The sequence below is a fragment of the Hyla sarda genome, chromosome 2, assembly GCF_029499605.1.
Source record: "Hyla sarda isolate aHylSar1 chromosome 2, aHylSar1.hap1, whole genome shotgun sequence".
NCBI classification, from domain to species: domain Eukaryota; kingdom Metazoa; phylum Chordata; class Amphibia; order Anura; family Hylidae; genus Hyla; species Hyla sarda.
Genome location: NC_079190.1, coordinates 260,674,562 through 260,701,174, shown reverse-complemented (window position 1 = coordinate 260,701,174; position 26,613 = coordinate 260,674,562). Strand labels below are relative to the sequence as shown.

At 46.0% G+C, this 26,613-nt stretch overlaps 1 protein-coding gene across 8 annotated transcripts in view; it reads left to right on the top strand.

The window, feature by feature from the left end:
• SRRM1 (serine and arginine repetitive matrix 1) overlaps window positions 1–21,796 on the top strand; it is a 52,037-nt gene extending 30,241 nt beyond the window's left edge. For 4 of the 8 annotated variants that reach the window (XM_056557057.1, XM_056557063.1, XM_056557065.1 and 1 more), the window contains 7 exons: window positions 9,121–9,262; window positions 9,854–9,895; window positions 13,916–14,020; window positions 19,412–19,882; window positions 19,970–20,150; window positions 20,512–20,676; window positions 21,334–21,796. In XM_056557057.1, coding sequence (XP_056413032.1) covers window positions 9,121–9,262; window positions 9,854–9,895; window positions 13,916–14,020; window positions 19,412–19,882; window positions 19,970–20,150; window positions 20,512–20,676; window positions 21,334–21,438 — 1,211 coding nt within the window. In that variant the 3' untranslated portion in view covers window positions 21,439–21,796. Of the gene's footprint in view, window positions 1–9,120; window positions 9,263–9,853; window positions 9,896–13,915; window positions 14,021–19,411; window positions 19,883–19,969; window positions 20,151–20,511; window positions 20,677–21,262 lie in introns of all 8 variants that reach the window. The other 4 variants (XM_056557058.1, XM_056557062.1, XM_056557061.1 and 1 more) reach the window with 4 other exon arrangements.
• The last annotated feature ends 4,817 nt before the right edge of the window (window positions 21,797–26,613 follow it).

Sequence of the window (26,613 nt, the reverse complement as noted above, 5' to 3'; positions counted from 1 at the left end):
CAGTTCCTCCCAAGGAGCATTTTCGGGGTTCTGTTCAAACCTGTTCGCCCCCAAGAAATGAGGTTCCGTCCACCCGATCCTGGATCTGAAGCTCCTCACTCGCCACCTACTCCTCAACTGCCACCCACTCCTCAACCGCCACCCATGGATCAAGGGTAGTTCCTTTCTTCGGTGGATATCAGAGATTCTTACCTCCACATCCCAATTTTTCTGGCGCATCAGCGCTATCTCTGCTTTGTCGTTCCGGAGGGCCATATTCAGTTTGTGACCCTTCCTTTTGGCCTTGCCGTGGCCCCAAGGGTTTTCACCAAGGTCCTGGCGGCAGTGATCGCCATCCTGCGAACCCAGGGGTGCATGGGGGTGTCCGTTAACCCCTACCTGGACGACGTGGTCAAGGCTCCATCCAGAGACCAAAATCAGGAGTCTCCTTCTCACTCTTCAAACCTTGTCCCGTTTCTGCTGGTTGGTCAATCAGGACAAGTCCAACCTGATTCCCACCCAGTCTCTGATCTTCTTGGGACTCAGCGGCCGCACAGATTCGGTTCTGCATGGAAGTCCTGGGTCGGATAGTGGTGGCCATGGAGGCCGTTCCCTTTGCTCAGTTTCATTGTTGGCCTCTTCAACTTTCCCTTCTGTCCCGGTGGGACAAGTCTCCGCTATCCCTCGATCGCAGGATTATCCTCAGTCGCTCCTCTGCTGACCCCGGCGAGTGGTCTCTTCATCCACAGGCGTTTGTGGAGATCTGCAACCTCTGGGGCACCCCGGACGTGGACCTCTTCGAGTCTCTCTCCACAACCAGAAAGTTCCTTGCTTCGTCGCAAAGTCCCGAGATCCTATGGCCCTAGCCGTTAGACATCTTAGAGATTCCCTGGTCACACTTCGTCCTCCCTTATCCGTTCCTCCTCTTTCTTCTCCCAGGGTCCTGAGGAAACTCAAAGTGGAGGGCGTCACTGCCATTCTCGTGGTTCTGGACTGGCCCAGGCACGCGTGGTTCGCCTAGTGACTGATGTACCGCTGCACCTCCCAGTTTGTCCTGACCTGCTCGGAGTCCTCTTTGCCACCCCAATTTACTGTCACTGCATTTGACGGCATGGCTGTTGAAACCACAGTTCTAAGGGCCAAGGGGTTCTCCCCCCAGGTGATTCGCACAATGATCAGGGCACGCAAGCCTTCCTCTGCGAAGATTTATCACTGTACGTAGCAGTCCTACTTTTGATGGTGTGATTCTCAATCCTTCTCCCCAGTTTTCTCCCTTCCACGCCTTCTTTCCTTTTTACAGTCTGGGCTGGAACAACGCTTGGCTCTCAGTTCCCTAAAGGGTCAGGTGTCTGCTCTCTCTTGTTTTCAGTCCGGTCCCATCTTTTTTTGCCTAAGGTAGTCTCCGCCTTTCAGCTAAATGAGAATATAGTCCTTTTTGTCCAGCTCCGTCCCATCCCAGGGATCGTTTGCCTTCGTTATCTTGACATGGTACAGGCCGCTCGGATTTACCTTTTTGGGCACTTTAGTCTTTCGCCAGTGTGGCTCTTTCTTTGTGCTTACGGAGGGTCGTCGTAAGGGATTTCCTGCTTCGAAGGTGACAATTTCGCGGTGGATCCGTTCTGCCATCTCTGAAGCTTACTGCTGCAAAGGGAGGACTCCGACTTTCCGGTGCTCAGCTCATTACACTTGTTCCGTCGGGGCCTCCTGGGCTCTCCGCAACAGGGCTTTGGCCTTGCAAGTCTGTAAGGCTGCTACCTGGTCATCCTTGCACATTTTCACAAAATTTTACAAGGTGCACGCTTTTGCGTCCACTGACGCTGGTTTGGGTCGCAAGGTGTTGGAGGTGTCTGTGGCCCAGCCTTCTACCGGAGTTGCTTGGGTTCTCTCCCACCCCGGGGACTGCTTTGGTACATCCCACGGTCTCTGTGTTCCCAATGGAGCCAAACGAGAAAAGTAGATTTTTATGCTTACTGTAAAATCTTTGTCGGAGGAGCCATTGGGGGACACAGCACCCACCAATTTGTTCTAGCGTCCTTGGTTCGGTTGCCTGTCTGAGGCTTGGTTTGGTTATTTTTTTTGTCTGTGGTTTCCACAGACGGTTGCTGTTTTTATTTTTATTTTTTCTTTCCTTGTCTGTCTTCTACTGCTTTGGGATTAAACTGATAGGTCTGGTAGGCGGGGTATATCCTGCTGGTAGGGGCAGACTTTCTTTTTGTTGCCTAGTGTCTGCCTCCTAGTGGCAGCAGCATATACACACGGTCTCTGTGTCCACCAATGGATCCTCCGAGAGAGATTTTACAGTAAGCATAAAAATCAACTTTTTGTAAACTTGCTTTGCTTAAAAGGACACAGCCCATTTTGGCCTTAAGGACAAAGCCAGCTTCATTTTAGCATTTTCGTTTTTTTCCTCCTCACCTCCTAAGAGCCATAGCTTTTTTATTTTTTTCATTAACAGACCCATGTTAGATCATCTTTTGTGTGGCCAATAATTTTTCACTTTATACCAAAAAATGTAAGACACAGCCCAAAAATATTTTGTGGGCAAATTGAAAAATCCACAATTATGTAAAATTGTTCTTCTATTTTTTTTTCTGTGGATCAATGCAATTAAAGGAGAAATGCGGCAGAACATTTTTACCTTCCCCAGTGCCAGAGCTACAGAAAAAAACAAAATTTTAGCTTACCTTCCTACTAGAGATGAGCAAACTTACGGTAAATTCGATTCATCACGATCTTCTCAGCTCGGCGGTTGCTGACTTTTCCTGCATAAATTAGTTCAGCTTTCCGGTGCTCCGGTGGGCTTGAAAATGTGGATACAGTCCTAGGAAAGAGTCTCCTAGGACTGTATCCACCTTTTTCCAGCCCACGGGAGCACCGGAAAGCTTAACTAATTTATGCAGGAAAAGTCAGCAACCACCGAGCCGAGAAGTTCGTGACGAATCGAATTTACTGTAAGTCCGCTCATCTCTACTTCCTACGTTGCTCCAGTATCTGTGTCCCGTTCCTTCAGCGCTGCTCGGGTCTGTGCTTCACACTGGTCATCGTATCGTCGGCCGCAGCGATGTCCTGCCTCGGCCGGTGATAGGCTGAGCACACTATCATGTACAGAGCTGCCGCAACTGGGGAACGTAGTCGGGTGAGCTAAAATTTGTTTTTCTCTATCGGCTCCATTGGGGGACACAGACCATGGGTATACGCTGCTGTCTCTGAGGTTTGACACTATGGTAACAGAAAAGTCTGCTCCTCCCAGCAGGGTATACCTGCCTCCAGGTCACTGAGCTGATCAGTTTCAGCTTAGTGTCTAAGGAGGATAGACACTGCTCTGGGGTTTTAGGTGGCAGGCATCTGGGATGTACTGTTAACCCCCTCTCGCCAACGGTCAGCGCTTGGGGTTATACCTCATGGGTCCGGGTCCCCCTGCCTCCCTGTTCACGCTATGAGCTTGGCTTGCTGCAGGTGACAATGCTGACTGAAGACTACATTCTGAAGACTTCTTGAGGTAAGTTCTTCAGACTAAGGTGAGTATTTTTTCCTTCCCTTAGGTCGGACTTGCAACATCTGGAGTCTCCCAGTTTTGGGACTACTAGCTCATACTTGAGCAGTGTGAGATGGGGCTGGTCATGGGATATTCCCTGCAGGAAAGGAGCACCTTCATTATATGGGGGAGCAGTCTTTTAGGCAGTCAGTGTGTGGGGCACAGTTACTTCGGCAGCCGCGGCTCAGCACTTTTCTCTACGAGAGCATAACGCTCGTTTTACGTTCGTTTCGGCAGCTGCGGGCGCCATTATTATTTCTTAATGTATTTTTTCTGGAGCTTCTACAGAGGTGCGAACTGGCCACCAATCAGCGCTGTGAGCGCACATGGGAGCTGCAAGGGCCAATCACCTGGCTCAGCCCTCCATTACTATTGGCTGGCGTTCTCTCTCTCTATCTCTCTCTCACTGACTTTAAGCGGAGTTCTCCTCACAGCAGCTCCCTGGGGACACGGGCTTGGGTGAGATTGTTCATTTTTTTTATGTCTGTGCCCAGAACTGTTCCTTGCTCTAAACAGTTAACTGGAGTACTTGTTACTCATTACACCTGTAAAAGCTGTAATTCAAAAATGCCAGGTTCTGCTTAACCCACTTGTTCTGCCTGCTCCCCCAGACCCCCCCTGCCATTTCTGCCCCGGATGCTTTAGCAGACCTGGTGTTTTCGGCTGCCCCTCCAGCCTGGGTTTCTTCCTCTTCCAGTCCATATCCGATCAGGTCTCCCGTTCTGTGGTGACTGCCTTGGAGAGGTCCACCTTGCACCGGCCCTCCAGGGGGACCCGCTACCCCTCTCCCCATGCTTCACGCTCTCACAAGCGTTTTAGAGGTGTCTCCTCTGACTCATCCCCTGGGTCTTCTGGTAGATACGGGCGATCCCCTCGTAGGTCTCGCCTCACCGCTCCTTCTGGCCGCAAACGTCATTCTTCCAGAAGGTGTTCCCGTGGTCACCGCTCTGGCTCTCCAGAGCCGTGCACCCGGTCGGAGTCTCCCTCCTCCAGGGCTGCATCCACTCGTTCACACTCTCCTGGAGAACTTGCGGACGAGGTTTCCGATTCAGCATCTGACTCGGACCGATCGGACACAGTGGACACGGTGAACTCATTGGTTTCGGCCATAAGAGACAACTTTCTTCTAGAGGACCCAGAAACTTCGGACGTGACTCCAGAAGTTTCCTTTCATCGTGTCCGACCGGCACCCAAGGTGTTCAGCTCTCATGCTGAATTTGACGCCATTCTGGAATCGGCCTGGAGGCATCCTGATAGGAAGTTTCGGGGTTCTAAGAAAATCCAAGTGCGATATCCTTTCGCCAAGGACCTCATCTCTAAGTGGACTTCCCCCTCCATCGGTGGACCCACCGTTTTCTCGCCTTTACAAGGCTACTACGCTGCCGCTGGTGGATGCGGCTGCTTTCAAGGATCCGGCAGACAAGAAGGTAGAGACCTTAGCGGAGCATGCCTTCATAGCAGCCTTTTCCTCCCTGCTTCCTATCTTCGCTTCTGCCTGGGTATCTAAGGCCTTTTCGGTTTGGCATTCCCAACTCCGTCAGGGTATTCTTTCAGGAGCCCCTAAGGAGGAATTGTCGGCTCTAGCTCTTCAATGTTCTAAAGCCGGAGACTTTTTGTGTTCTGCTTCCATGCAGTCAGCCTGTTGTGCTGCATCTGCCACCGGGAACCTGATAGCCCTCCGTCGCTCCATATGGCTTAAAGCATGGAACGTGGATGCCGCCTCCCAAAAAGTCTCACTGAAATTCCGTTTACCGGTTCTTGGCTTTTTGGCAAGTGCCTTGATGAGATTATCTCGGAGGCGACGGGTGGCAAGAGTTCCTTACTGCCCCAGAACAAGGCTTAACACTTCTTTCCGTAGGAAGTCCTCTTCTTTTCGGTCCTTTCAGACTTTTGGTTACAATAAAGCGTCTGGGCAGGTGCCTGTGCGGGACAAAAAGGTTCCTGCTTTCCGGGCGCGCCCCTCTTGGAAGTCTACTAACCGTTCGGCCAAATCGGTAACGCGTAAGCCCACTCTCCATGAAGGGATGCTCCCACCCGCAGATTTTTCTCGGGTGGGAGGTAGTCTCTTGTTTTTTTGAGACGTCTGGACCACGCACATTCCGGACTCCTGGGTCAGGGACGTGGGTGTCCAATGGGTACCGGATAGAATTTGCCTCCCTTCCGAGGGATCGTTTTTTCAGTCCCAGGCCCCTCTGTCTCCTTCACTAGTGAGGGAATCGCGGGGGGAGGGGCTCTTCAGTCCCTTCTTATCCAGGGGGTCATTGTCCTGGTTCCTTATGAGGAACGGTTTCGGGGTTTCTATTCCAATCTTTTCGTGGTCCCCAAGAAAGGCGGTTCTGTGCGGCCAATCTTGGATCTCAAGCGTCTCAACCAACATCTTCTAATCCGTCATTTCCGTATGGAATCTCTCCGTTCGGCGGTGGCGTCCATGGATCAAGGGGAGTTTCTTTCCTCGGTGGACGTCAAAGATGCCTACCTCAATGTTCCAATATTTCCAGGCCATCAGCGGTTCCTCCGCTTTGCGGTTCCGGAGGGTCATTTAAAATTTATAGCCCTCCCCTCCGACCTGGCCACTGCTCCTCGGGTCTTTACCAAGAACCTGGCGCCAGTGATTGCCCTGTTGCGGTTAAGAAGAGTCTCAGTGATTCCTTACTTGGACGACCTCCTCATCAAGGCTCCCACCAGAGCCCAGAATCTGGAGAACGTGGATCTCACTCTCCTGACCTTATCTCGCTTTGGGTGGATGGTCAACTGGAAAAAGTCTGTCCTCTCCCCCACTTAGTCCCTGGTCTTTCTGGGGCTTCAATTCGACACGGCCGCTGCTCGGATTCGCCTTCCGCCGGACAAACGACTGACACTTTTGTCGGGAGTCCACTCTCTTCGGAAGCCGGTCCCAGTTTCAATCAGTCTTTGCATGGAAGTCCTGGGTCGAATGGTGGCAGCCATGGAAGCCGTGCCCTTTGCCCAGTTTCATTACCGCCCTCTTCAGCTGGCGATTCTCTCTCGGTGGGGCAGGTCTCTTCTGTGTCTCGACCGCAAGATTGTTCTATCGCTACGGTCTCGTCAGTCCCTTCTCTGGTGGCTTCGGTCCCCCCTGCTTCTTCAGGGGCAATCATTCCTTCCCCTCCACTGGCAGGTGGTCACAACGGATGCCAGTCTGTCGGGCTGGGGCGGGGTTTTCAGGGACCGGACGGTTCAAGGCCGCTGGTCTCCCAGAGAAGCCCTTCTTTCCCTAAACATCTTGTAACTGAGGGCGATCCATATCTGTCTTCTCCATTGGGAGTCCCTTCTTCAAGGCCGCCCTGTCCGAGTCCAGTCGGACAACGCCACGGCCGTGGCGTACATCAACCGCACTCGCAGCTCAGCAGCCATGGCCGAAGTTACGAAGATTCTCTTCTGGGCAGAACACGGGGTTCCGGCCATTTCAGCGATTCACATTCCGGGAGTGCTCAACTGGGAATGGGAACCGGCGAGTGGTCTCTGCATTCAGAGGTCTTCACGCAGATCTGCGACCTCTGGGGCACTCCAGACGTTGACCTCTTCGCATCCCGACACAACTGGAAGATTCCTCAGTTTGTGTCGAAGTCCCGGGATCACCTGGCCCTAGCAGTAGATGCCTTGGTGATCCCGTGGTCAGGCTTTGCCCTGCCCTATCTGTTCCCTGCTCTTCCTCTCCTTCTCAGGGTCCTGAGGAAGCTCAAAGCAGAGGGCGTCCCCGCCATTCTCGTGGCTCCAGACTGGCCCCGAAGGGGGCGTGGTACGCCGACGTGGTCAGGCTCCTGGACGACGTCCCGTTGAGTCTTCCTCTTCGGCCAGACCTACTGTCACGGAGTCCCCTTTGCCAACCCAGTTTACAGTTGCTGTGTTTGACAGCGTGGCTGTTGAGACGGTTTCTCTTCGCTGGTGATTCGCACCATGCTCAGGGCTCGCAAGCCCTCTTCTGCGAAAATTTACCACCGTACTTGGCGGCTTTATTTTAGTTGGTGCGAATCTCAAGCCTTCTCTCCTGTGAGTTTTTCCGTTCCCCGTCTTCTTTCTTTATTGCAGTCAGGGTTGGAACAGGGGCTGGCTCTCAGCTCCCTTAAGGGTCAGGTTTCGGCCTTTTCTATTCTTTTTCAGCGCCCTCTGGCATCCAATTCTCATGTCCTGACCTTTCTCCAGGTCATGGCTCATTCTACCCCCTCCTTATATGTCCCTTTCTCCCCCTTGGGACTTCAACCTGGTCCTAGGTGCCCTGCAAGGTGCACCCTTTGAACCTCTCAGGGAGATTTCTCTTAGCCTGCTTTCCTGAAAAGTGGCTTTCCTTATAGCTATCACCTCCATTCGGAGGTTGTCTGAACTGGAAGCTCTTTCCTGCCGCTCTCCTTTTCTGGTGATTCATCAGGACAAGGTTGTTTTCCGTCCGGATCCTTCCTTTTTACCAAAGGTCGTTTCGGCTTTTCATCTCAATGAGGACATCGTCCTTTTGTCCCGCTCCTCATCCCAGGGAGCGTTTACTCCACAAACTGGATGTGGTACGGGTAGTTGAGACCTATCTGTCATCTCTTCCTTTCGTCAGTGCAATTCCTTTTTCGCCCTTACGGAATGTTGTCGGAAGGGACAGCCTGCTTCCAAGGCCACCATTTCTCGGGGGATCCGATCTGCTATTTCTGAAGCTTACCGCTGCAAAGGGAAGATCCTACCCTTTAGAGTTTTGGCTCATTCCACCCGTTCTGTTGAAGCATCCTGGTCCCTCCGCAACAGGGCCTCTGCCTCGCAGATCTGTAAGGCGGCCACCTGGTCGCTTTTGCATACTTTCTCGAGATTCTACCAGGTTCATACCTTCGCATTGGCTGATGCTAGTCTGGGCCGCAAAGTGTTGCAGTCGGCAGTGGTTCAGCCGTCTGCCTGACTGTTTCTCTGCCCACCCAAGGGACTGCTTTGGTATGTCCCACGGTCTGTGTCCCCCAATGGAGCCGATAGAGAGGAGATTTTTTTTGTATTTACCGTAAAATCTTTCTCGAAGGATCCATTGAAGGACACAGCTCCCACCCTTTCTGGTGTTTCTTTTTGGTTATCTGTCCGAGGGTGTGTTCAATTATTTTTTTCTGGTTCTCTGACAGCTCATGTTCTTTTCTTTGACCGGTCTGTCTCCTCCTATTCCTCTGGGACTGAAACTGATCAGCTCAGTGACCTGGAGGCGGGTATACGCTGCTGGGAGGAGCCGACTTTTCTGTTTCCATAGTGTCAAACCTCCTAGAGATGGTAGCGTATACCCACGGTGTGTACCCCAATGGATCCTTTGAGAAAGAGATTTTACAGGAAGTACAAAACAAATCTCCTTTTTGCAGCCTGGGCACAGGGGGAAGATAAAATTTCCGCTGCATTTCTCCTGTAAAATGATCCATGTTTACATTCTTATCTATTACTGTACTACTTGAAAGAAAAAGAAAAACCTCAAACAAAATAGTTTACTTTTTAATTTCTTATTTTTTTCTTCATTATTCGGCCGTCGTTAAGTGGTTAATCACTGTTAGTTGTAGAGATGTTTTTCTTAGGGTTTTGTTTTCCCTCTCAAGAGATTGAAATTAATCCAGATGGAACCTTTGTTAACATTTAAATTCTAGATTCTGGGTCATCTTCCTCTTCAGAAGATGAAAGGCCAAAGCGCTCAGGAGTGAAAAATGGGGAAGTTGAAAGAAGGCGAAGGCATTCTACGTCAAGAAGTCCATCCCCTTCACGGAAAAGACCCAAGGATCCTTCTCCACAGTGAGTATCTCTATGTATGTAGTAGTGTGTTTCATGTCTTCTAGGCAGCATTCCTAATCCAGAATGTACAAAAAAGAAAAAATGATTCTCACTGCCATATTAGACATTCATAGGAGACCTTACGATGATTCTTAAAACATAAAAGTGAGTTTTTCCCGATTTGAACAGTTCAAAATGGGAAATCTGTTCGCTCCTTCCCACCCAATGCAATTGATAGCAGCTGATGGAATTCACTCTAGGACAGCTGTAAAAATAGGATGTTAACAGACATCTAGAATAGAATAACGGTGATAATGTAATTGTGACTATAGCATTTACTATGGTACAAAATGGTAGAAGCCAAGTCATTTGTGCTCTACAAAGTGCACAATTCTATTTTTAGGTTTGTGAAACAGGATGTAATTTCCTGTTTACTGCTATTACTAGTGATTTTATCTTTTGGAGCACAAAAATACCAACAACGCTGAAGGGTCTCTGCAGCAGTCAGTGAGACACCCATTCATAATCTCTAATGTGCAGGAAGTTGCAAATTTTTGCATATTTGTTTTGGAAATGTGCTTGAACCTTGAATCTTTCTTTCCTTGCTCTCAGGATGCAGAGTCTGAAAAGGTGGCAATCGCCTCCTCTTAAAAGGTTGGTTTAGGCCTTTGTAATAGTCTCCAACTAGATGTACTCATTTAGAATTTAGTACTATAGTTCCCATGCTAGGATTAAATAAATATAGTAGGAGAATATCCTTCTAATGGGGGTGGGTAGATGAAGGGGATAGATATAAATAGATATACATACACACTCACATTTTAGGTCCTATAGCAATTTAAAGGGGTACTCCGGTGGAAAGAAAAAAATATAATTCTGATCAACTGGTGCCAGCAGTGAGTTTAACATTTTGTAAAAAAAAAAAAAAAAAAAATCTGATTCAGAGGACCGATCGGATATGGCTGACACGGTGAACTCATTGGTTTTTGCCATAAGGGACTCCTTCGGACGTAGTTCCAGAAGTATCCTTTCATCGTGCCCGTCTAGCACCCAAGATGTTGGATGCTGGGATCCGCCTGAAGGCATCCTGACAAGAGGTTTCACTAAGCAAAGAAGGTTCAGGTGCGGTACCCTTTCGCCAGGGACCTCATCTCAAAATGGACTTCTCCTCCTTCGGTGGACCCGCCAGTCTCACGCCTCTCTGGGGCTACGATGCTTCCGCTGGTGGATGCGGCTGCCTTCAAGGATCCAGCAGACAAAAAGGGTAGAGACCTTGGCAAAGTTTGCATTCGAAGCGGCGGGTTCCTCTCTGCTTCCCGCCTTTGCTTCTGCCTGGGTGTCGGAAGGCACTCTCTGTTTGGTCCTCCCAACTCAGTCAACGTGTTCTTTCTGGATCTCCTCTGGAGGAACTGTCTGACCTAGCGCTCCAGTGCTCCAAGGCTGGAGACTTTCTATGTTCTGCTTCCATGCAGTCAGCCCACTGTGCTGCCTTTGCCACGGGTAACCTAGTGGCCCTCCGTGGCTCCAGGTGGCTTAAGGCATGGGACGCGGATGCCGCTTCCGAGAAGTCTCTTACCGAGCTTCCATTTGCCGGCTCCCAACTTTTTGGCAAGCACCTTGATGAGATCATCTCTGAGACGACGGGCGGCAAGAGTTCCTTATTACCTTAGCATAGGGCTCGCACTACTTCCCGTAGGAAGTCTTTTTCTTTTCGGTCCTTTCGAACTTCTGGTCCCAATAATGGGTCGGGGCAGGCGCCCTCACGGGACAAAAAGGTTCCCTCCTTCCGGGCGCACCCCTCTTGAAAATTGGATAATCGTTCCGGACGATTTGCAGCCAAGTCTGGCACCCGCAAACCCACTTCCGAAGGGACACCCCCACCCGCAAATTTTTCTCGGGTGGGAGGTCGTCTTTTATTTTTCCAAGACGTCTGAGCGGCGAACATTCAAGACTCCTGGGTCAGGGACGTGGTGTCCAACGGATACCGGATCGAAATTGCTTCTCTTCCGGAGCCACTCGGTCTCCTTCGCTAGCGAGGGAATTTTGGGGGGGGGGGGGGTGCTTCAGTCCCTTTTCATCCAGGGAGTCATTGTCCCGGTCCCTTCCAGGGAGCGCTTTCGGGGTTTCCATTCCAGCCTTTTCGTGGTTCCCAAGTAGGGTGGTTCAATTTTGCACCTAAAAATCCATATGATGGCTTATTTTTTGCGCCACCAATTCTACTTTGTAATGACGTTAGTCATTTTGCACAAAAATCTACGGTGAAACGGGGAAAAAATCATTGTGCGACAAAATTGAAAAAAACGCAGTTTTGTAACTTTTGGGGGCTTCCGTTTCTACGTAGTACATTTTTTCGGTAAAAATGACACCTTATCTTTATTCTGTAGGTCCATACGATTAAAATGAAACCCTACTTACATAGGTATGATTTTGTCGGACTTCTGGAAAAAATCATAACTACATGCAGGAAAATTAATAAGTTTTAAAATTGTCATCTTCTGACCCCTATAACTTTTTTATTTTTCCGTGTATGGGGCGGTATGAGGGCTCATTTTTTGCGCTGTGATCTGAAGTTTTTAACGGTACCATTTTTTGCATTGATAGGACTTATTGATCGCTTTTTATTCATTTTTAAATGTTATAAAAAGTGACCAAAAATGCACTATTTTGGACTTTGGATTTTTTTTGCGCGCACGCCATTGACCGAGCGGTTTAATTAATGATATATTTTTATAATTCGGACATTTCCGCACGCGGTGATGCAATATGTTTATTTTTATTTACACTGTGCTTTTTTTTTTATTGGAAAAGGGGGGTGATTCAAACTTTTAATAGGGGAGGAGTTAAATGATCTTTATTCACTTTTTTTTTTCCACTTTTTTTCCCATAGGGACCTATAACACTGCACACACTGATCTTCATCATTGATCACTGGTTTCTCATAAGAAACCAGTGATCGATTCTGCCGCATGACTGCTCATGCCTGGATCTCAGGCACTGAGCAGTCATTCGGCGATCGGACAGCGAGGAGGCAGGTAGGGCCCTCCCGCTGTCCTGTAAGCTGTTCGGGATGCCGCGATTAGCCGGTACGTCCTTGGTCCTTAAAGGGTTAAAAAACATAAATTTTTTAACCATTAAAACACTGCACATAAACAGGTAGATAGAGACAAGAGTTGTCAACCTTAGCCAATCATAGCTCATCTCACTGAACTGCTCTGAGCTATGTGTAGCAGAGTGAGGGAGGAAGTTCTCCCCTGTATGGCTTCAGATGATGTCACAGCCTGCTGGGTAATGCCCATTCCCATTCTGTGAATCTGACGGAGACTGAGCAGAAAATACAGAGCGATATCAAGATGGAAAACTTAAAAATGTTAGGAGAGGGTTTACCATGATGGGGGCAGTGAAATGGGAGGATTATAAAATTCAACAAGATCATGACAGGTACTTTTTAACCTCTTCAGGACGAAGGGCGCATGCATACGCCCCAAGTCCTTAAGGACGGAGGGCGTATGGATACCAGCAGGCATCCCGTGCATATGCCCAAGGGGGTCCTGAGACACCCCGGTCCCCCTTAAGGGATAGGAGTTAGGTGGCCAACCCCTCCTATCCCTGCTTTTGGTCGTCAAGAAGCGATGACCAATAGCAGATCGGAGGCGGGGGGATTAAAGTTCGGTAGGCAATATTCACATGGGCGGGTTTACAGTAGGTTTCCTGCTTGAAGTTTGAGCTGCGACAAATTTTTGGCTGCAGCGCAAACTCCTAGCGGGAAACTCACCGTAAACCCCTGCCAGTGTGAATGTACCCTAAAAACACTACACTCACACAATAAAGGGTAAAACACTACATATACAAATGCGAGTGTAAAAAATGAAGATTTTGAATTTTCTCCTTCACTTTGCTGCCATTCCTGTGAAACACCTAAAGGGTTAACACACTTACTGAATGTCATTTTGAATACTTTGAGGGGTGAAGTTTTTATAATGGGGTCATTTTATGGGGTATTTCTAATATGAAGACCCCTCAAATCCACTTCAAAACTGAACTGGTCCCTGAAAAATTCTGATTTTGAAAATGTTGTGGAAAATTGCTGCTGAACTTTGAAGCACTCCGATATCTTCCAAAAGTAAAAACACGTCAACTTTATGATGCAAACATAAAGTAGACATATTGTATATTTGAATCAATATATAATTTATTTGGGATGTCCATTTTCCTTATAAGCAGAGAGTTTCAAAGTAAAAAAAAAGCAAAAATTTCCATTTTTCATAAAAAATTTTTATTTTTCACCAAGAAATGATGCAAGTATTGACAAAAATTTAGCACTAACATAAAGTAGAATATGTCACGAACAATCTCTGAATCAGAATGAAAAGTAAAAGCATCCCAGAGTTAATGCTTAAAGTGACAGTGGTCAGATTTGCAAAAAAGGCCTGCGTCCTTAAGGTGAAAATGAACTGCGTCCTTAAGGGGTTAAGGTTTTCAATTTTGTCTTTAAACCATATAATGAAACAAATGTTATGGTTACTGCAACTAGACTGACCCATAGAATAAAGTTTGCATGTCGGTTTTACTGTACTGGGAACTCTTGTGAAAAATTATTGCTTCACAAACACATACATAATTGTCCTTATGTAAACTTAAGGTTGTGTTTTTTTTTTTTTTCCCTTTTCTTTTCAGCCGAAGGAGGAGAAGCCCATCTCCACCTCCACAGAGAAGGCGACGCAGCCCTTCTCCTGCCCCACCACCAAGGAGACGACGTTCTCCTTCTCCACAGAGGCGCAGGTAATGTAGTAATTAAATTTTTTTTTTTTTTTTTAGGGAGGCCACTTTAATCCTTAAAGGGAATCTGTTATCAGTATCACCTGCACTAACCTGTTGTACAGGATTGTAGTGCTGATGTCTCTGTGGGTCCTTTGGACCTCTCATTGGACCTTTTATACCTGTTTGTCAGACTGTCTACATGTTTCCTGCCCCACATGCTTTCTTAATCTCTTTCGTCTGCGACCGCAGTCCTGGTGTGTTTCCTGCAAGTTCCATGGACTTTCACGACTACAGCAGCAGCACTCTCTGTTCCCCCTTCCTAAGAGTTCCACGTTGGTCTGCTAGGGGCATTGTTGTGACACAGTTTGGTGCTGAGCTTGTTTTCCATACTGCCGGACTTCTGGATGTCTGGTTTCTTTCGGATCTCCTTTCTTTCCCCACTACTTTCGTAAGGTGTCTGTGTCCCTGCGTATACTACGGTCACTCTGCATGTGTGGCGCCCACCTTCCTTTCTGTCTGTGTGGTGTGCCTCAGGCCTTCATGTAGTCTTGTTTCCTCAGGTCTGCGGCAGTTGAGCACCTGTGTTCTGGCATTAGGCCAAATGGGATTTTAGCTTTAAATGGGCACTATCAGATACAAAAACTTTTGATATGTTGTAAAGCATGTAAAACCAATAGGTTTTGCAATTGCTTTCATTATAAAATGTTCAGTATTTCATACTGAAAAGGCCATTCAAACTGCCCCCCCCTGCCTGCTTGGACACATACTAGTCCTGCTGTGTCCATGCATCATCACCTATGTCATGGACACACTTCCTTGATTGACAGCTGTGAGCGCAGGGCTCACAGCTGGAGGAAAAATCCTCCCACTGTCAACTTGTGTCCCACTACTGTCAGTGAGGACAAGCTGGGAGTTGTAGTTTTGCTAATGCTAGGGGAGAAGTGAGCAGACAGCATACTGAGGGAGGGGGCGGAGACCTGCAGTGAAGCCACGCCCCCTCCCGTTGAGAGGAATTCAGACTAGTGAGCTAAACTAAAAGTGCAATAAAAAAAAGGTAGACACACAAAAATTAGATGTACATGGTCAGGATTAGGTACTGAGTGATATTATTCAACAATTTTGGCACAACCACATTTTCAAAGAGTTCTGTGCCGCGGTTTACATTGTTCACTTCAGTTTTGTAAAAGTGGCCGTGTGCACGTATATTGTCGTCTTGACATGATATTTTCGAAGGGGTGAGAGTCCAGTTTACATAAAAAATTTCACACCAGCTTTTTGATGTTGTAGAAATCACAGAAATGGTTGGTTTTAGTGTTTTCTCATTTTAGATATGTGAATGCGGAGGACTGTCAGATTCGGCGGATTGCAAAGACCAGCAGTTTTTTAAATGTCAATAAAATGGTTAACGAGGGCTGTGGGGGAGTTTTATTTATTTATTATAATTTTTTTTTAAATCATTTTTTTTTTTCATTGTGTTGTGTTTTTTATAATTTAATTTTCAGGCTTAGTAGTGGAAGCCATCTTGTAGACAGAATCCAGTAGTGGAAGCATTCTTGTAGACAGAATCCAGTACTAAGCCAGGGCTTAGTGTTAGCCCCAAAATTAGCTAGCGCTAACCACCGGGGTGACGGGAAGAGCCGGTACCAACAGGCCCGGAGCATCAAAAATGGCATGCCTAGGCGGTAATAGGCTGGCATTATTTGGGCTGAGGAGGGCCAGTGACAATGGTTCTCGCCCACCCTGGTAACATCAGGCTGTTGCTGCTTGGTTGGTATCTGGCTGATAATGAAAAAATGGGGGAACCACACACACGTATTTATTTATTTAAAATAATTGAAAAAAACGCATAGGGTTCCCCCTATTTTCAGTATCTGCCAGATACCAAGCAGCACAGCCTGACGTTACCAGGTTGGGCGAGGACCATTGTTACTGGCCCTCCCCAGCCTAAATAACGCCAGCTTGCTAACGCCTAGGCCCAGGAGTGCCATTTTTGACGCTCCGGGCCTGTTGTTACCGGCTCTTCTCAGCACACCTGTGGCAGTGGGTACCGGGCTAATAGAGGTTAGCGTTAGCTTATTTTGGGGCTAACGCTAAGCCCTGGCATAGTAGTGGAAGCTGTCTTATAAATCCATTACTAAGCCTGAAAATTCAATTATAAAAAACACAACACATTGAAAAAAAATTTTTAATAAAAAAAACGCTCCCCCACAGCCCTCGTTAACCATTTTATTGAAATAAAAAAAACGCTGGTCATCGTCGCAGTCCACCGAATCTGACGTAGTCCTCCGCATTCACGTATCTGAAATGAGAAGAAAAGGAAAACAAGAAATATGGGTTAGTACATTTTTTGCGCTCTCCCCTGGAGAGAGCGCACATAATGCAGCGTGTTCAGAAACAGGGAGCCTCCAGTTGTTGCTAAACTACAACTCCCATCATGGGGGCTATAGTTAAGCAACAGCTGGAGTCTCCATGTTTGGGAACACGCTGCCAGAAATGGAAAAAAAGCATAATGAGAACAATCAGGCCTGGACTGTGTAGCTCTCTGTCCCTCTGCCCTTGGACTACTACTCCATCATGGGACAGTCTGTCCCATGATGGGAGTAGTTGTAGTACCGCAGAGCTGAGGGATGGCACTTGCACATCCCCCGGCTGCGGGACTTTTAGGACTACTACTCCCATCATGGACAGAGGGTCGGAGAAGCAGATCACACAAGGTCGTTCTCCAGAGACCCACTGCGATCTGCATTTAACTGTAAAAGCCGGCGGCTACACTGTGCTGCCCGCTGGCTCCTGTATACTGTATCACATTTCATAATCCCTGCCCAATAGAAAAGAGCTCTGATTGGTGAATAGCTATGTTGCCGCATGTTCCGCCGACTTTTACAGTTAATAAATGCGAATCACAGCGGGTCTCTGGAGAATGACCTGCTGCGAGCTGCACCTCAGCCCCTGGACTACAACTCCCATCATGGGACCGAGTCTGTCCCATGATGGAAGTAGTTGGAGTACCGTAGCGCTGAGGGATGGCACTTGCACATCCCCCGGCTGCGGCACTTTCAGGACTACTACTCCCATCATGGACAGACTCCGTCCATGATGGGAGTTATAGTCCAGGTGCAGCTCGCAGCAGGTCATTCTCCAGAGACCCGCTGCAATCCGCATTTATTAACTGTAAAAGCTGGGGAAACATGCGGCTCCACTGCACTGGCCGCTGGCTCCTGTACACACTGCTCATAATACATAATCCCTGCCACCGGGAGACAGGAGCTCTGATTGGTGAATAGCTTTTCACCAATCAGAGCTCCCGTCTCCCTGGCGGGGATTCTGAAATGTGATACAGGAGCCGGCGTGCAGCGCAGTGTAGCCGCATGTGCCGACGGCTTTTACATTTAATAAATTTGGATCGCAGCGGGTCTCTGGAGAATGACCCGGTGTGATCTGCCCCTTAGCCCCTGTACTACAACTCCCATCATGGGACAGAGTCTGTCCCATGATGGGAGTAGTTGTAGTACTGCAGTGCTGAGGCATGGCACTTGCACATCCCCCAGCTGCGGCACTTTTAGGACTACTATTCCCACCATGGACAGACTCCGTTCATGATAGGAGTTATAGTCCAGGGGCTGAGGTGCAGATCTCAGCAGGTCATTCTCCAGAGACCCACTGCTATCTGCGTTTATTAAGTTAACAAGCCGGCGGCACATGCGGCTACACTGCGCTGCTTGCCAGCTTCAGGCTCCTGTATAAATCTCTCATAATTCATAATTGCCGCCGCCTGTGAGACAGGAGCTCTGATTGGTGAATAGCTCCCGTCTCCCAGGCGGTATTATGAAATGTGATACAGTAAATAGGAGCTGGCGGGCAGCGCAGTGTAGTTGGATGTCCCGCCGGCTTTTACAGTTAATAAATGCGGATGCAGGTCTCTGGAGATTGACCCGGTGCGATCTGCACCTCAGCCCCTGGACTACAACTCCCATCATAGACAGTCTGATGGAAGTAGTAGTCCTAACTGTCCCAAATAGTTAATATAATTCTCAGATGCTTTAGAACACTTTGGTTTGTGTCCTTTGCGGTGGTGTATATTTGCGCGGTTAATAAATTCAATTCTACAGTAGAAAGTGCTCTATGGTAAAGTTAACCGTAGGCATGGCTATGAAGAATTATATCAGATTTTGCGAAAAAAAGATGCAAAAAAAACTCTTGCGCAAATTTTTGTGTCGGCATGACTGACGTGCGGCTCCGCCTCCAAAACTCACTACACACTCAGCTGCCGCCGAAAAGCCTTGTGTATATGGCGAGCGAAGGATACGCAGCATATTTCCCGCTGCTGCAGATTTTGCGCAGCGTGAAATACGCTGCGTATACGCCAGGTGGGAACGTACCCTAAGTGTGCCTACAAGTATAATATACCTTCCCTCTGGGTCGAATACCTGATGAATAACTTTTATTGATACGGTATCTTTTATTGCCACAATCACACCCGTAGTTGTTTTTTTTTTTGTGTAATGGGAAATGGATTATGTGTAAATGAAGGATGACGAACGAAATGTGCGTGTTTCTCTTATGCATCTCTTGTGCGCAAAAGATGTCACTCTTTAATCTATTTGCTTACTCCCACATGCATGCCCGTTTAAAGGGGCTATTTAGGCCTTTCACATTTAACAAAGCAACTTACACCATAAGTGTAGAACCATAGTACAAAGAGATTGCTGCAAATAAAATAAGGAGGAGTAGTAGGTACATCAAATACAAAATAAACATGTGTTATACTCATAACCGACTATTTGCCACTCAGGTTGTACTGGCTCAATAGGGGGTGGTAGTGCATTATGTGAAAGTTCCAACGGAGGATCCAGTAATCGTCACTCACTTTTAACCGCTGTGATCCCCCTTCAGCAGTTTTAACTACATAGGCCTTATAAGTAACTAGCACTTTTGTGGGATAGGCCCAACGATATAAGATCTTGTGTTTTCTAAGCACTGATGTAAATGGTGCCAAGGCCTTACGTTGCTGCAATGTATCAGCAGAAAGATCGGAGAGCAGTTGCAGACCCCGATACCTAGGTGGGACTTCAGCCTTATGTCTTGCAAAGGACATTAAAGATTATTTTGGGGAAATAATGGGTTTGGGCTATTACATCCCAGGGCACATCATTAGACAAATGCTTGGGGTGTATCAGTCTGTGAGCCCGCTCTATAGTCCTTTCCGTAAGGGAACTTTGTGGCAGGGCCAGTGTAATAAAGTCCATTAAGTAAGCTTTAAGATCTTCTGCCGGAGAGAGCTTTGACCCATAAATTGCTAAGTGTTGGGTTATGTGTAAGTAAATATAGATGCATCCATCTTCACTAATAATATATTGACTTTATTTTATTGTAGAGTTTTGACAAATGTTACTATTTTTGATATGTACTTAGGTCCCCTTCTCCTCACAGGCAGTCTCCCTCACAAAGACGGTACTCTCCACCAATTCAAAGACGATATTCTCCTTCTCCACCTCCTAAGAGGAGGACTTCTTCACCACTTGCTCAGCAATCCTCAAAACGCAGAGTATCGCAGTCACCTCCTCCACCGAAACACAGAGTATCACATTCACCTCCACCAAAACATAAAGGATCTCCAGGAGGAAAAAGACGGTCTCCCTCTGTACCATCTAAGCACAGAAAGGGATCATCCCCAAGCAGATCTGGAAGGGAAGCACGTTCTCCTTTGCAGCCTAAACGTTTATCACCATCTCCACGCCCAAGAGCTGCACGTAACTCTGAGAGCCCTCCAGCACATAGGAGGGGACCATCGGCTTCTCCTCTTAGGAGGCAACAGTCCCCTTCTCCAAGTACACGACCTATTCGACGAGTATCCAGAACACCAGAACCAAAGAAACTGAAAAAGTAATTTTTATAAGTTACCTGCATAGTTTTGCTGTCTGGTTAAATCTATATTAATATGCCCATTTTCTGTTTTCCTTGCCTTTTCAGGGAGTCCCTAAGTCCACCTCCTAGAAGACGCTCATCATCATTCTCTGGATCCCCTGAACCAGCTCCTAAAATACAAGCTGTTTCACCATCCCGGTCTCTATCACGATCACCCAACTGGTCTCCAGCTCCTGCCCCAGCTAAGAAAACGAAGAGCACCACACCAAGCCCGTCTCCTGCTCAGGTATCTAGTCTGTTGCCTTGAACAGCTGATAAAGACCTTGGGGGAGATTTATCAAAACCTTTGCAGAGGCAAAGTTGCCCAGTTGTCTATAGCAACTTATGAGCTTACTACTTACATTCTTAACAAGGCCTCTGAAAAATGAAACAATCTGGTTGCTATGGGCAACTGGACAACTTTGCCTCTTCTCAGGTTTTGATAAATCTCCCCCCCCCCCTTGTGCTTAGTATTGGTCAGTGTATGGGAATTATTTTTTTTTTTTTTTGGGTAAATATGCTGTATTTAATAATATGGTGCCACACCACGCTTCTAGTGATTTTTGTAGGTGTTCTGAAAAACAAACATTTTTCCCCCCACTTTGTAGGTTTCAGATCAGGAGGGAGGAGGAAAAAAGAAAAAGAAGAAAAAGGACAAGAAACATAAAAAAGAGAAGAAGCACAAGAAACACAAAAAGCATAAGAAAGAGAAGGCTGCAGCTGCTGCTTCTCCAGAGGTCACTGAGGCAGATGTGGATACTGAAGCCAAGAAGGTGAGTACAGTTGCAATTTTTTTTTATGCCCAGTCCTGGCAGTGTATATACCCCCTCCTCATTTAACATCCAGTTATCTTAGGCTGGGTTCACACTACGTTTTGTCCCATATGGGACTGCATGCGGCAGGGGGAGCTGAAAACTTGCGGTCCCGTATGTAATTCATTTCAATGAGCTGACCGGAGTGAAACGCTGACTCCGGTCGGTTCATTTTTGCCCCATATGCGGTTTTCCCACCGCACCTAAAAGTGGTCGACTACAATTTTAGGTGCGGTGGAAAACCGCATACGGGGCAAAAATGAGCCGACCGGAGTCAGCATTTCACTCCGGTCAGCTCATTAAAATGAATTACATACTGGACCACATACGGGACCGCAAGTTTTCAGCTCCCCTGCCGTATGCGGTCCTGTATGGGACAAAACGTAGTGTGAACCCAGCCTTACCAAGAAAACACTTCCCAAGTCTGTCTGTACAAAAACATTATTCCTGCACGCATAAACTTAGGTGGTGGGTAGTGTAGTGGGCCCCATTGATTAGTTTTGGTCACCAATCACTGTTCTGCCTCCTTTTCTGTCTTCTGCTGCAGCGTAATAAAAATTCTACTGATGCCGGCCGTGTACCTCCCTAAACACAAATCCTATACGTTTCCCCCACCAGGAGACTGAAAGTGACGGTGAAGGAAATCTAGACGATTTGGAGAAGCATTTACGAGAGAAGGCTCTGCGTTCCATGAGAAAAGCGCAGGTTTCCCCTCAATCCTAGTTCTGCTCACGTCTCATTTGCAAAGTGTAAATTGTATTATTATTATTTTTTTTTTTTTTGTAATTTCCTCTCTTCAGAAGGCTTAATGCATTTGGAAGGTTAGACTATTCGAATTATTAGGTTAGGGTTTACTACATACACCTAATCATTTCATACAGTGGTGGGAGAGGTTTAACTCCTGCACCCGAGGCAGTAGAAGTCAACTGGTCATGCAACTGTGGAACATTTTGTTATACTTTCTCAATCCTGTACTGTCATTGTTGGCACTTGGATTGGATAAAATGTTTTTCCTTCTGCTTTTAATATTTCCATTGTCATACCGTGAGTTTTCCAGATTTAATAAATTGTACAGACTGTTGTTTATTTTCATTACATGAAAAGCATATAAAGTGTTAGAAGAAGGCTCCTGCCTTTGGTTACAATGTCAAAGCAGTTATGTTAAACCATTAAAGGGGGTTTCCAGAAAAATAGTCAACTATGCTATACAATTAGTATATAAATATAGGAACCTTACCTATCCCAAGATAAGGGGGACCCCATTGCTTATTTTTGTTATAGTGGTGCCAGTACATTGATATTAAAGGGGTATTCCAGGCAAAAACTTTTTTTATATCGACTGGCTCCGGAAAGTTAAACAAATCTTAATCCTTCCAATAGTTATTAGCTTCTGAAGTTCAGTTGCGGTTTTCTGTCTAACTGCTCTCTGATGACTCGCGTCCCAGGAGCTGTGCAGCTCCTATGGGGATATTTTCCCATCATGCACAGCTCCTGGGATGTGACATCATCATTGAGCAGTTAGACAGAAAACTTCAGAAGCTAATGACTATTGGAAGAATTAAGATTTTTTAATAGAAGTAATTTACAAATCTGTTTAACTTTCCGGAGCCAGTTGATATATAAAGTTTTTGCCTGGACTACCCCTTTAAGGGCAATCTGTCAGCTGTGTTTGCTGTTAGGGTTTGAAAGCCAACCTTTCCCGGAGCAGATAGTGGTTGCCAAACTTACAGAAAAAAAGTTTCTGAAGTGCCAAGTCCTAAATCACTCACACCTCCTTGACAAAGTACAGGGCTCCACTTACAATCATGGAGGGTCTGGAAGGTGAGGGCGAGGTGGTGTGCCAGGCTCAGGCACCTAACCATCGTGGTCAAACCTTCATGACACTTGGCTGAAATAAAGAATCAATTTTAGAAGTTTGACAACCACCAACAGCTATCCAACACTCTTAGCAGCAAATACAGTCAGATTCCCTTTAAAGATATTTAAGGGCTTTCACATAGGTGTTAGTGGAGAACCCAAATGCTTGGATATGCTGATGACTCAAAACATCTTTTTGACCAGTAAGAAAGCTTTCTTTGGGAAACCCCTTTTAATGATCATATAATAAGACAGCCATGGTTTTGTGTTCCTGTATGTGAGGCTGTTGAAACCAGTTTACCTCAATCTTCTATACTCAACACGTTATTTTCTCCACTATGTTGTGGACATGTTATGTTAAATAGACGATGACTTGGAACACTGGAATTTCACTTTTATTTTATTAAAGTTTTTTTTAAGGGGTAGGGTGTTGCCTAAGTTCCTAAAGTTGCATAACTTCGTCTTTATAGCAGATACTTTTATCCACACTCTTTGTAAGATTGGAAAATAGTAATTAGTTATCCCTTGCCCACATGATTGGGGGGGGGGGGGGGCGCATCTGACCCATCGTGGATGGTCTGACCAATAGTGCCCACTACAATCTCAATAACTGCAACCAGAATCTCCCTTTAGAATGGAGCGGTGGGTCGACTCCATTCATTCTCTACAGGAGCTGCCGAGACGGCTCAACATTGTTCTGGCTCCCATTGAGAATAAATGACTGCATACACAACTCGCTGCTTTATTCTATCAGGAGACTCCTGTACACAAGATTGGGGGGGGGGGTTGCAGTAGTTGGCCCCCAACAATCAGATAGTAGCCCCCTAGCATGTGGATAGCTGATAACTTTGTAAGGTGACAAAAGCCTGTTTAAAGGGAATCTGTATTTGCTAAGAGCTGCGCATACAAACTCATGTTTGGGTATAAAAGCAAGCTACCTTTCCTGTTGCTGATGGTGTTTGCCAAACTTACAAAATTGTTTTTATTCCTTCACCTCCAAGACCTTTTCTGAAAGTCTGACAAGGAAGGGCAGTAAGATGTGCCAGGCTGTGGCCCTCAAGTCTCCACTTGCCATTTGCTCCCTTCAGAAAGGATCATTTGCTTTTTATACCTGAACAGCTTCTCTAAAGCTTTTGTTCACACTGAATTTTTAAGTGATTATATGCATTTTTGCATTCTCTAGTTTTAGAATTTTATACATTTATAAAGGGGTATTCTAATGTAGAACATATTTAAACCTTCATCTCCAGGCTGCCTGCATGAAAAAAAAAACTGAACTTACCTGCCCCGCTCCCACGGTGCCCTGGTGTCGCTGCTCTGGTGCTATCTTCTTCCTGGTTGGTGCCCCACACTGCTGATCAGCTAGTTGCTACAATCAGTGATGTATACCACTTTTAGGTCCGGTCAGAAAATTGCATATGGGGCAAAAATGAGCTGACTGGAGTCATTATCTGACTTCGGTCGGCTCATTCAATGACCCTGTATGTCCAAAACGTAGTGTGAACCCAGCCTTAAAGGATTGGTAATGCTTCCTTTGCTCTGTACACGTGAGAAGAATGTTTGGGAGATCTGCTCTCCTGTAATCCTCTGTTCAGACCCACGATCAGATTTTAGCCTACCCATGATCTGATTTGTGTGCTGATATCAGTTACCATGGCAGCTGGAGGCCTTCTAAAAAGCCTCCATGCTTGCTTTCCTAGTACATATTTAGTATCCCAGCGTGCAGAAATGTCTGAATAAAATGGTAGTTTTGATACTGCATGGTGAACAATGTAAATGAAAAAAATGCTAAATGCAAGAATTTTTGGTCACTTCATAACAAAAAAGGGGAAAAGTACGTTCCACCTTAAAATGGTACTGTGTAAAAATTACAGGTCATGGTATAAGAAAGAGAGCCTTCACACAGATCCACAGATGAAAATTGTAAGTTGGATATGGATCAGAAGATGGCAATTCAAACATAACAATTATATAAATGTAGGTATTGTTGCCAGCGTAATGACCTGTACAATACAGATAAGAAGTCAGTTTTATTGAGACTAAAAAGTTACATTCTTCAGAATTGCAGTTTTGTTTTTATTTATTTTGGTCCATATTTTTCGTTTGGTTTCAGTCATTTTATGGTAACAAAAGGTGTGTGTATTTAAAAAAATAAATAAAAATATTTCCCGTATAAATAGCCCTGCAAAAAAAAAAATCCCTTCTGCTTTTAAAAGAAAGCTTTATGGAAGACTAGATTTTTAGGATGTTCAATTGATTTTGGCATTAAGGAGTTGGTTTATAAATTTTGGCTTACTTGGTATCCATGACTTTCAATTATGGAGCTTGTGGAAAGCCATTGAAGGTGCAGTTATTTTAATAACATGCCATTTGTTTGTAGGATTACACTTCATCTTTGGGTATGTTTTGACTGTAGGAAGAGTTAACACATGCCTTGACACAGGACAAACAGTTGTATACACAGTGAGGGGAGATTTATCAAGACCTGTCCATATTGCTTCTTTTATTTTGTTTTGAAAAGGCCTCTGAAAAATGAGTGCTCTGGTTGCTATAGGCAACTTTACCTCTGGAAAGGTTTTGATCTCCCACAGTATGTTCCTAACCTAGACAGAATTTAACAACTTAAAGGGACTGCCTCAACACAGAGATCCATGTTTATATTTTACATCGAAATATATCTCAGATAAAGGGGTATACAAATAAATTCTGCTTGGTATATAAACGCAAAGGGGGAGATTTATCAAAACCTGTCCGGGGGGGGGGGGGGGGAGAAGCCCCATTGCCTGTCGCAACCAATTAGCTTGCTGCTTTCATTTTACGGAGGCCTTGTTAAAAATGAAAGAAGCGATCTGATTGGATGCTATGGGCAACTTTTTCTTTGGACAGGTTTTGAGAAATATCCCCCAAAGTGCATAAACAGTGAAGAACCCCCTAGTTAACCACTCCTATATGACCTCCTTATTACATACAAAATCATTGAAGAAAATTGAGTAATTTAAACAAATGTTACATAGTATATATATTTTATTAGTGAATAATAAGTTGAAAAATGGAGGGATTCTACCCAAGGAGGGGAGATAAAAAAAAAAAAAAAAAAAAACAAGGTGTAACTCAAGTGTCACTTACAGCCCAATAGAAATAAATACATCAGTCACATAAAATGCAAGTCCCAACATGGGTAAAGTGCAATAGATATAAATGTAAACAATTACATGGCAGTATTAGCTACAACAATATATAGGGATTATACTCAACAATAGCCAGAGGTCACTGGGCAAATGGACGCTAGGGGCGACACCACCCCAACGTGGCAAACCTGTTGTCGAAGGGCTAGATGCACTGTTCCTGACCAAGGGCCAGGTTCTGGCCTGAAACACGCTGTTTTTGTGCCATTAACCCCTTAAAGGACATAATACACTGCAAAAAAGACGCATAACTAGAATCGAATTTCCAAAAATATAGCAAATTTTATTGAAAATACATAAACACTAAATAATATTAAAAAAGTACCCAACAAAATATGTGGGAATAAGAAGGGCAGCGTTATTATGCAATCATATATATGGCCAATTCATGTAAAGTGCTTGTGCTGCTGAAAGGTGCTATGATAGTAAAGATGTCTACTCTATTGCTAACCTCCAACTTACTAAGTAATAGTAACAAAGTCCTGCCATAAATATATCAAAAAAGATGTCTTACCCATATTGGAACTGCACCGCTTATGCCACCACAACCCCTACAGCTGTTTCGTCTCCTTCCTCAGGGAGCCCTTAACTTTTTTTTACACTTTTTTTTTTTTTGCAATGTTATAGCCCCCATAGGGGACTGTAACATGCAGTATAGCATTGCATTGATCAGCGTTATCAGCAGTTGATTGCTCAAGCCTGGATCTCAGGCTTGGAGCAAACAATCGCTGATCAGACGCGCAGGAGGCAGTAAGGGACCTTCCTGATGTGGCCTAGCTGATCAGGACACTGGTTTCGCCGCAGTGGTCCTCATCCTTTACCTTTTAAACGCGGCAATCAACTTTGATCGCCACAT